At 41.4% G+C, this 10,375-nt stretch overlaps 1 protein-coding gene across 1 annotated transcript in view; it reads left to right on the top strand.

Annotated features, from left to right (window-relative positions):
* Window positions 1-5,705: 5,705 nt before the first annotated feature.
* LOC107725502 (glutamate receptor-interacting protein 1-like) overlaps window positions 5,706-10,375 on the top strand; it is a 158,055-nt gene continuing 153,385 nt past the window's right edge. Inside the window, exon 1 of the mRNA XM_016534777.1 lies at window positions 5,706-5,982. Coding sequence (XP_016390263.1) covers window positions 5,850-5,982 — 133 coding nt within the window. The 5' untranslated portion in view covers window positions 5,706-5,849. The remainder of the gene's footprint in view (window positions 5,983-10,375) is intronic.

Raw genomic sequence — 10,375 nt, 5'->3', positions numbered from 1 at the left:
ACGAGTGATGACATCGTGGAGGCTATTGTTGGACCTGCACACACATTTCATGAGGAAAGTTGACGTGCACGTTATAATCAGCCCAGAAGTTTCGTCTGATTGCATGTTTCTACTTTCACATGCAAATGACTTGTTGCACTTATGAATATGATAACTTTCCGGCATCAATTCTAGTAGGGTAAAACGTAATTACGCTTTCGAAATGGTCTGTTTTGCCCTGCCATCATTAGCTGAAGCTGTATGTAAACAAGAAGTAGCTGCAGAGTGTGAGCTGCTCACGCAGCCAGAGAGAGATTCTCCGGCGTTCCGCAACAACACTTAGCTGCCCGCAGATGCGCCTGCCTATAAATCGGCCTAATTTGCAGCGCAATCGGCCAATGCGGATTAATTAAAAAATTCCAAAAATCGGCTGATTTATCGGCCAGCCGATCAATCGGTCGACCTCTAATGTTGATGTGAGGCTCGGAAAGGAACTGACGCAAGGATTAAGTACTAAGGTAATGACAACATCAATGGAGGTCTTGGAATGTTTCACATCTCGGAGAGCATTTAGGCCTGACCTTTAAACTCTTCCATTAGCTGATCCATGCTCAGACCTGCACTCTAACATGCTGCTGTTCTTGTAATAACAGTACATCAGGCCTGTCATAATGGAAGATTGACAAGTAGGCAAGATAAGGCTTTCAAAATGCCATGAGCTCCACATTCACTGTTATAGCAGAGACATTGTGGATGAGTAAGTAACATTCCTGTCTACTCTAATCTGAGACCAGAGGAGGAACATTCGTACAGTTTTACTGCTGTTTCAGAGATGTTGCTCTGACTGATATTTGATTTCTAACATCTGATACCTTCCTGTAGTCACAGTATAGAATCTTTATTTGTTTTCTCAAAATTGTTTCTATGAGTTTTATGCATTGTGGTCCACAGTTAACACTTGCTAAGACTTCAACAAGAATAAAAACTAATTTTTAACCAGCAGACATAACTTTATTTGAAACTAATAGTATTAGCAGCATAAAACATGGTTGAGTTGTTAGAATGATAATCTAATGTTAAGTTAATCAAATCAAACCATCCTCTGCCTATCATTTCCTGTCACCTCTCTTGAAAATTAAATAAAATAATGAAGTACAGTTTTACGGTCAGAAAATAGCGGAGTAAAAGTACAGATACAGCACTTAAAATGTACTCAAGTAAAAGTACACAATTTTTAAACTACTCAAAAAAGTACAATTACTGATTAAAACTACTTAATTACTGTAACGTGAGTATTTGTAATTCGTTACTTCACACCCCTGACGGTCAGTAATAAATATTAAGAATTAATACATTTTCTAAGCTCGCCTGCCATTGGCAAAAAAATTAGTTGAATTTGGCACACCTAAATGTCACCATAAAACTGCACAATTAACTTTTTGCTATAACAACTCTCCCCTGTAGCAACTTGGAGTTAAATACCTTGCTCATGGGCAAAGGTGATCCTCCTTGTGAGGATAGAACCTGGAACCTGCAACCTACAAAGTGCCAGTCATCAGGTCCAGTGTTGTTTTTTTCACTCCAAGCAGAACTGCCATCTTGAATGAGGAAGAGTCTAGAGCCGAAGGGATGAAAATAGACCTACTTTATGGAACTTGCTAAGGGCAGAACAAATGTAGACCTTGCAGATGTGATAAATTAGTAAAGGGAGAGCTTCATTCAACTGTGAGAGGGAGACTGTGGGCACTGGGAAAGAGGGTGGAACATTCAAGAAGGCTGAATTTACGTTTGTGTGGGTTGGTTTGTTTGTGAAGGTGTGAAACACTTGACTCAGCAATCCTGCATGACTTCTCAATGTCTGAGTTCAAATAACTGTGAAAACACAACCGTTTAACCTGTCAGCATCCTCCTCTCTCTACTGAGAGACTGTTTCAATCGTCTGAAGCATTTGCTCATAGCAGATGTAGTGTCTGGACAGCCTTTTTTCTACCCAGGCAATGGACTTGCTTCCAAAGAGGAGCTACCATATTGCAACAAACTGGCACAGCCCTGGTTCCAGAAAAAGCTTCAGGCAGTTCACGCTCAAATGGATGCACAAGTAAGGATTTTAAGAAGTTCTGCCTGGATTGCTCATACACACACACACACTTTAAGTCTACTTTCAGTCTGCTTTCACTGCTGAAGTAGTTCAATTTTAACAATGAAAATACTGTCATCACTTATCCTCCCTCACATATTAGGACTGCACTGGCCTCTCTGTTTTTTGTATGACATAACTGAATGAGGACTTTGCCGTAATAACACCATAAAAGTGCTAAGTATTCAAGGGCCATTCAAAAGCTTTATGATGAACCGACCAAAATTTGTTAAGTTCATTCAGACCATTTTTAAAATGAATCAACTAATTCTTTGAAAAGATCTTAAAGGGTTAGTTCACCTAAAAATGAAAATTCTGTCATTAATTACTCACCCTCATGTCGTTCCAAACCCATAAGACCTTCATTCATCTTCAGCACACAAATTAAGATATTTTTGATGAAGTCCAAGAGCGTTCTGACCCTGCATAGACAGCAACGCAACTACCACATTTAAGGCCCAGAAAGGTAAGGACATTGTTAAAATAGTCATCAAAAATAGTCATCTTAATTTGTGTTCCGAAGACTCCAACGAAACAAAACTGTTGAAAATGGCATGAGTAAAAAAGAAATTTCGATCTTTATTTGTGGGTGAACTGTTCCTTTAAGGGAAGTCATCATGCAGCCATTAAAAATGACTCCCATTGCAGCTCTGCACCTACCGCAGCATTTACCATACAAATGGAATTGAGCCAAAGAAGAAATAAGACACAAAGTTATATTTTGGGTTTGTGAGCTGGACAGGAGAAAGAGTGACTGCAGCAAATGCTCAGCTCTGACTAGGTGCAGAGATGCTAAGAGCTTGGCACAGACTCAGTGTTTAAAGCTGGCTTTTACTGCAGTGGTTTATCTGAAAACAATCTCAGGAGAGACTCACACCTGGAACACTGCCACAATCCTCACAACATACAAGCGCAAACCATCAAAACATTATTACTCCTTGACACTTCAAATTACAGCTCTTACTCCAAAGTACCAGATGGAATACTATGAAATATAGTGAATTAGTCCTAATTATACCATCTCCTAGTTATAGTCTTAATTACAATGCACTTACCTCATGAATAATAATAGTTACGGCATTGTGAATTTCACATCTCCAAAAAAGCCGAGAATTATTTTGTAAAGTAACTCTCCTCATGCTGATTCATACGCCCCTGCTAGAGAATACTGCCTCTGTTCTGCAGTTTTGCAAAGAGCAGCTGCCCTGAATCCAAACTCAGTCTTCCTCTGAGGATGCAGGATGTCTAATTACAGGTATGGCGACCACATAGCTAATTAAAGCCCCACCCGCTAGCTAGATTGCTCTGGATTTTTGCATTTTCTGAAACAATAATGAATCTGTTGAATGTGCATTGATTGCCTCAGGTGGCACACAGATTGGATAAACAAGTCTGGGTCTTCAAATTGTGGGAGCTGTGAATTCCCAGGATGCACCATTCCCTGATGAGAAAGCATGTGTTTGCTCATCAGTAAACAATCAGAGAGGCAATGTCCTATTTGATAGGAAGTTTAGATCCTATCTGTATGGACTTTATTCTAACTGCTGAAATTATTTTTGACAGCCTCTTCTAAAAATAGACTGTTTTGTCAGTGTTTGAGGATTTTTGAGAATCATGCAGCAAGCTCTAGTACAGCTGCAAATGGGCTGTCAATATAATAAAGAAGCATAGTAGAAGTAATGATACTATGCTATATCACCCTGTAGCCCAAGACTAATCAGCCACTGAAGCTAAGCAGGGTTGAGCCTGGTCAGTACCTGGATGGGAGACCTCCTGGGAAAACTAGGTTGCTGCTGGAAGAGGTGCTAGTGAGGCCAGCAGGGGGTGCTCACCCTGTGGTCTGTGTGGGTCCTAGCGCCCCAGTATAGTGATGGGGACACTATACTGTCAATAAGCACCGTCCTTTGGATGAGACGTTAAAGCGAGGTCCTGACACTCTGTGGTCATTAAAAATCCCAGGATGCCTTTCGAAAAGAGTAGAGGTGTGACCTCGGCATCCTGGCCAAATTTGCCCATTGGCCTCTGACCATCATGGCCTCCTAACAATCCCCATATCTACTGATTGGCTTCATCACTCTGTCTCCTCTCCACCAATAAGCTGTTGTGTGGTGGGCGTTCTGGCACACTATGGCTGCCGTCGCATCATCTAGGTGGATGCTGCACACTGGTGGTGGATGAGGAGACTCCCTCTCACAATGTAAAGCGCTTTGAGTGCCAAGAAAGGCTCTATATAAATGTAATGGATAATTATTATTATTATTATTATTATTATTATTTAGCCTATGTCAAGTCCACATTTTGCCACTAGATGAATGCTCCAATCTGACCCTCCTTTTCTCCTTTCTCTCCCTCCTACCAGAACCACAGGGACAAACCAAATAATGCATATTTAATCGTTTTAATTTAAAATGTGTGAAAACATGGCCACAACTGTTAAATGAAAATCACAACATCAAAAAAAGGAGTAATCCAGAGGGGTGGGATTTAACCTCCTACTACGTGCTTTTCATGAGACAAACCCCAGACAAAGAAAGCCCCCCTGCTGTGTTGCACAAAGAACAGGCTCAACACCACAGAAAAAGACACTCACGTATGACGAGTGAGGCTTCTGTGAAAGGTTTTATTCTCCCATGATGTGTTTTAGACCACAGTGATCTAGCTCAGCCATCCAATCACAATGAGATAAATGGGGTGATTCCATAGGGTGAAGAATCAGAGGGTGTTTTTGATGAGGTTGTCCATCTTCACTACTGGGAAGAAAAGTACAGATAGGTTGGAACACACAATGACAATTTTTCTTAGTGTCAAGGCAGTAGAATGGCATCCGCACAATGGCAATGGTAGTCTCTCGGGAGTTCTGTTATCGCCCTGGGGTGACGTGGCACACACCCCCACTGAATGAATGAGTTACTGACACGCGCTTGGGTGTCATTGTTTGCCAACTGCTCAATTAACAAGTCCTCTAGCCCCATTAATGCTATTAACTGCTGATCCAGGCAGTGCCGATTGGCTAGGCTGGTGTTGACGGTGAATTAGAGAGTGTTGTAATCCTCTCAGCTTTTTGTCAGTGCCATGCCAGCTACACGTGACCACAGTGCCCCTTCCGTCTTGTGGAATTATCGCAATGAAATTTCAGGAGAGCCCCTCAAGGGTTTCCATCCACACCCCACTGGTGCATCGTTGCTTTGTTCATTCTTACACTGATAAACACTCATGCTTATTTTAAAGGCAGACTAAATCCCCACCCCGTTTCCACTCTGGAATGAGACAAAGGCATAGCCCAAGGATTCCTCGCCTTGCTGCCAGTTCCTTTGAACTTTGTGTCTTTCTCACTTCCCTGTGTGTTTTCCCCCTGCCCTTGCTCTCTCTCTCTTGTTCCTAGCCTGTGCACACTCTTCCTTACCTACACGTGCATGCAAGCATGCACAAAGACCCATTCAGCTGTAGGCTGAGGACCCTTCTACACACGGGTTTCTTAAAGGAGATGGGTGCACCGGAGAAGACTGATATTTGACCCATCCTCTCCAGCTGACTGCGATCTGCCGCCGCTTCACCCGCACCCCTCCTTCTCTCCCTCTCCTCCTCTGTCTCGCTCTTTTTCTTTCTCTCTCTGATATCTTTCGGAGCCGTGCTCTTTGTGAAACAGAACGCACACCTTCACACACACACACGCACGCTGGCTGAGTGCGGCGGTCTGCGCCTGTATCAGTGGGACTGCACGCGGTGGGCAGGCATGGATCGCTTCCTTGGCTTTGTCAAGCAGATCCGGAGGTCCAGGAGACGCAAGGGCAAAAAGTACCGTCCGGAAGAGGATTATCACGAGGGTTACGAGGATGTCTATTACTATGCTTCCGAGCACCTGCACCGTAAGTGCTCCCGCTAGCTGGCTGGAAAGTGAGGAAAAAAGGGGGGGATTAGATCTCGGGTATCAGTCATTGTTTTACTATTGCATAAATCACTAGCCTAGGGTGGACATCATGAGCAACTCATGTTTGAGGGATGAATGAATGGTTTATCTGCAGACCGTAAACTCCTGTAGGGACTTCAGCGTACGGCAGTTGAGGTTCATTGTCAGTGCGAGTGTGTTTATAAGGGTGTGGGTGTGTATTCGCCCCACTACCCTTGTCTGATGGATGGCCTCAGTCGGTCACCATTTGTTTCTATTGATTTAGAGTGTGTTTAATGCTGCATTGGCCGTTAAATGCGCACTAGAGTGGACATTTATGGCCATACTGGTGTACCCTGCTGAGCTGCTTCTGTTTGAGTGCTACTTGGTGTGTTTGGATAGCACACTGCCCTTTAATCGCAGGTGAGAAGTTTGAGTGTGTGCCTGCGTGTGAAACGGGGCATCGTTTTCAACAGCATAGCAGTCTCAGGTAGCTGTAGTGCTAGGTTTCAAAAACGCAAGCACTGACTAGCATCTTTCTCAACCTTTGCTTTACCTTTGTTTATTATGTAGCATTCCTTCCATGCACACTACGTACATTCTGGTGTTGTTCTTCCAGCATTATGCTACCCTTTGTTTCATGTTGTTTCAGAGTTTCCCTGTATATGGAATGATAATTAGCATTGTGCTCTCTTGGCACTCTCCTATCTGTTTTGAAGTTTGCAGATTCCCGTTCACAAGATGCCCCCAGGGCAGAATGGGTAATGACAGGGAAGCGGACCAGGAGTCCTGTAATCCTCATTCCATGGCTCTCCTGGTGAAAGATGAACAGTCTAAAAGTGGGTGAATGCAGGTGTTAGCAGTGCTTTGTTGCTATATTGTCTTTTGCATTATTGTGTATTTAGAGAATTGAGAATTTTTTTATGCACTTTGTATGAAAGTTTTGAATCAAGGAAGATGGGATTCAAAATATAGATAATGTTTAAGTTTCAAAAGTATGCTAATGTAGCTTAAACATTTTCAGTGTGTGTGGGTCAGGTTTTGTCTACAGTGAACAAAACAAAAACAAAGTGAATAAAAATCTTCAGCATGATAAAAAAAAATGTGTTAAAGTGTAGTTTCATTATAAAGTAGGCCTATAGCTTCAGTTTTTCATTGTATGTCAGGAATTTCTACAGTGCTGAATCAGTGGAGGCATGTAAGTCAGACAAAGCATTACCCAAGATACTCACTCATCACCATTAGCAATAGTGATGTAGTCATCACCGCCACGCATGAAAGCGCTGATTTGCACGAACAACCTTTGTGAGAATTTAAACCTGCAGAGCTGCGGTCTTCTCAGACGTTGCTAGCTTGAATTGAGGATGACTGGTGGAATTAATTGTGCGACTGAAGCCTTGTTTCATTCCCACGTTTGCTTTGGTTTGGTTTTTGCTAAGAGACGTTAATGAAATTAAATTGTTTTTGATCAGCGAGTTGTTGTGATTGTGATGTCAGCTGAACGCTGCAACCTGTTCCCTAAATGGCTTCTTTCTTTCAAGCGTGTTTTTTAATGTCAGGTATTTACTTTGATATGCAGTAGCGAAACGCTCTGTACGAAACATAGAATTAAGATACCTAATTGGCCCAGCTGGAGTCCGACTGAGTCACTCTGAGAAATTGAGGAGTAAATGCCATTTGGAATATTTTTAGATTAGAGGGAAATGTAGAGATGTCACTTACATTTCCTGTTTGGTTTAATGCTTCAGGTGTGTGTTAAATGTAATTGGACTTTGAGCTAGCAATGCTGCTTTTAAAACATAATGGCAACTTGGCGTGCACAAAGGGATCAACTGCTAATTAACCCGTAGAAAAAGCCTGGAAATGTCAAACGTGGGCTCCCCGAGACCAACAGCTCCCCACTTCGATTTGCTAGGGTCCCTCGTTTCGCCTCTGCCTCTCTCTTCATCATTTCTGCCTTCCTCATGTATAATTCACGGTCAGGTTTTAGTGTGTCCATTCTCGTTCATTTATCAAATTCTCCCTCATGTGGCCCGCTGTCACTCCTTCTATGATACACTTCATTTTTATACCACTAGGCTCACTGCAGGACCCACACTTTGGGGGAGGACTACATTTTGATAAATGGATCATATCTCCATAACAAAGAGTAGTGTAGAGGCAGAATATGTTTGTTTGATGTATTCAGGGACTGTAGGACGTTCTGGTGGAGGTGACCCAGTGTAATGTGCCTACGGTTGTCAGTCCAGTTTTATTTGCTAAATCGTTTTTTTACACACAGTTTGGCTATAAATGCCTTTTAATTTTTAGGACTCACTTTTACATTTCGAGAGTGAAGTGGGTTAATCTTTAATGTGTAGAACCTTAAGCTTTTCCAGTTTGAAAGTCACATGTTAGTGGATAGAGTTGTCCATCTCAAACTGATTATGAAGCTAGTCTGGGATGCTTCAAACCCTCTTTCCATTTATTTTCTCCATAAATGTCTGCATTTGCAAACCCTTTTGCTCTGTAAACTGGTATTTTCCATAGCATAATAGTATATAAAATGCTGTTTTAAATGCTGAATATTCTTCTTGTAGAGACTCCCTAAATGAAACATTAGCCGCCTTCTCTTAGCTCAGGGCAAGTGGCCTTTCCCTGCTGTGAGGTTCCCAGAAACCTAATGCACAGCATCCATTTTGCTTATTTGTTTTTCTCTTGTTCACAGGAGTAGACTCGAGTATCAGTGCAGTTCCAGTTGTTATAAAATGCAGTGGAGCACCAGTCAAAATCAACATGACATCATAATTGACGCTATTTACTCTCATAAACCTATACAAACTATACAGAGCTGTAAAAAATTTTTAAGCTTTTATCCTAATAACTTGATCCGTCTATGAAGTGGCTTTTATCTGACATCACCAAACCCTTTTTTAATTTTTCAGACCAAATATTTTGTTTAAAATAATGTATTATCTATTTTTGAAAGATGTCACATTACGGTTTGTAAAATTGCTTGTGAAAGCTCTTTTGCGTCTATTTTGGTGGCATTTGTTGTATGTTATGCAATTTATGACATAGCATCATCTCTATACCTAAAATGACTTTTTTTCTTGCTCTAGTCTGGGAAAATAAATGAATAGCTAGTCACAGGTTAAATTACAGCAATGTGACACTATATATGCAAAATAGTTGTCATTGGAATATTGTGTTATTAATAATATAGATTGAAGTGGCAAATACCGCTGTTTGCTTGGTAAAGAGGAATACCTCTTGTGCGATTTACAGGTTTTGCGTGGATTCATCAAAACAGCCACCAAGACTGCTGTGACAGAATGTGTTTGGTTTCCAAAAAGAAAGTGGCAGCATTTCTAAGAGACATCTCAAAGGAGCTGGGAGCTAAATCAAGGATCTGCCTCATATCAAAGCAAAGATTCCTCTAGTAGGTCACATGAAACCCTGAAGGAAAAAATAAATGCATACTAAATGTCTTCATTTTGACAGTTAAAGTGAAACAAAATGTTTCCGTCTGATAAAATGCTAATTTGTTTTGTCCAAACTATAATCGAAGACCCCCTCCTTTTTTCCTCTGATAGACAGTATGAAATCCAACAAAAAAAATGTTCACACCGAAAACAAAAGAATCCATAACTGTGTGTGTATCTAAATTAGGGTCACTCCCGCTGAATCTCTGACCATTGCCGCCTGTTCCCGCAACATGTGTTTAGCAGCAAATACTCCAGCATGGTCTTGTCAGTCATCTCTCCTTATTCATTACATGTGATCAGTCATAGCTGACTCCTGTAGCTCTTGTTGGATGCAGGGTTGCCAAGTCCACGTTTTTTCCACTGAATTGGGCTACTTTTAAACTGTTGCCATGGGTTGATTTTCCCAAGTGGGTTAAAGGTTTGAAATATTGCATAAATTACATTTGACTGAAATGCTTGTATTGAAACATTTTGCATTCTACCTGATAAAACTTTCATGGACTTCTACATTAACTGTTCCCTCCTGGTGGAATGACCTGCCCAGCTCAATCAAAGCTGACTCCGGTAGCTCTTGTTGGATGCAGGGTTACCAAGTCCGCGTTTTTTTCCACAGAATTGGGCTACTTTTAAACTGTTGCCATGGGTTGATTTTCCCAAGTAGGTTAAAGGTTGAAATATTGCATAAATTACATTTGACTGAAATGCTTGTATTGAAACATTTTGCATTCTACCTGATAAAACTTTCATGGACTTCTACATTAACTGTTCCCTCCTGGTGGAATGACCTGCCCAGCTCAATCCAAGCAGCTGGAGTCTTTAATATTTTCAAGAAACGGCTGAAAACTCATCTCTTTCATCTTCATTTGACCCTCTAACTCTAGCACTCTCTATTCTAATGCTACTTCT

Source organism: Sinocyclocheilus rhinocerous, unplaced genomic scaffold, assembly GCF_001515625.1.
Source record: "Sinocyclocheilus rhinocerous isolate Xijiao unplaced genomic scaffold, SAMN03320098_v1.1 scaffold153, whole genome shotgun sequence".
In the NCBI taxonomy this organism is placed as follows: Eukaryota; Metazoa; Chordata; class Actinopteri; order Cypriniformes; family Cyprinidae; genus Sinocyclocheilus; species Sinocyclocheilus rhinocerous.
This window is presented reverse-complemented; position numbering and strand designations above follow the sequence as displayed.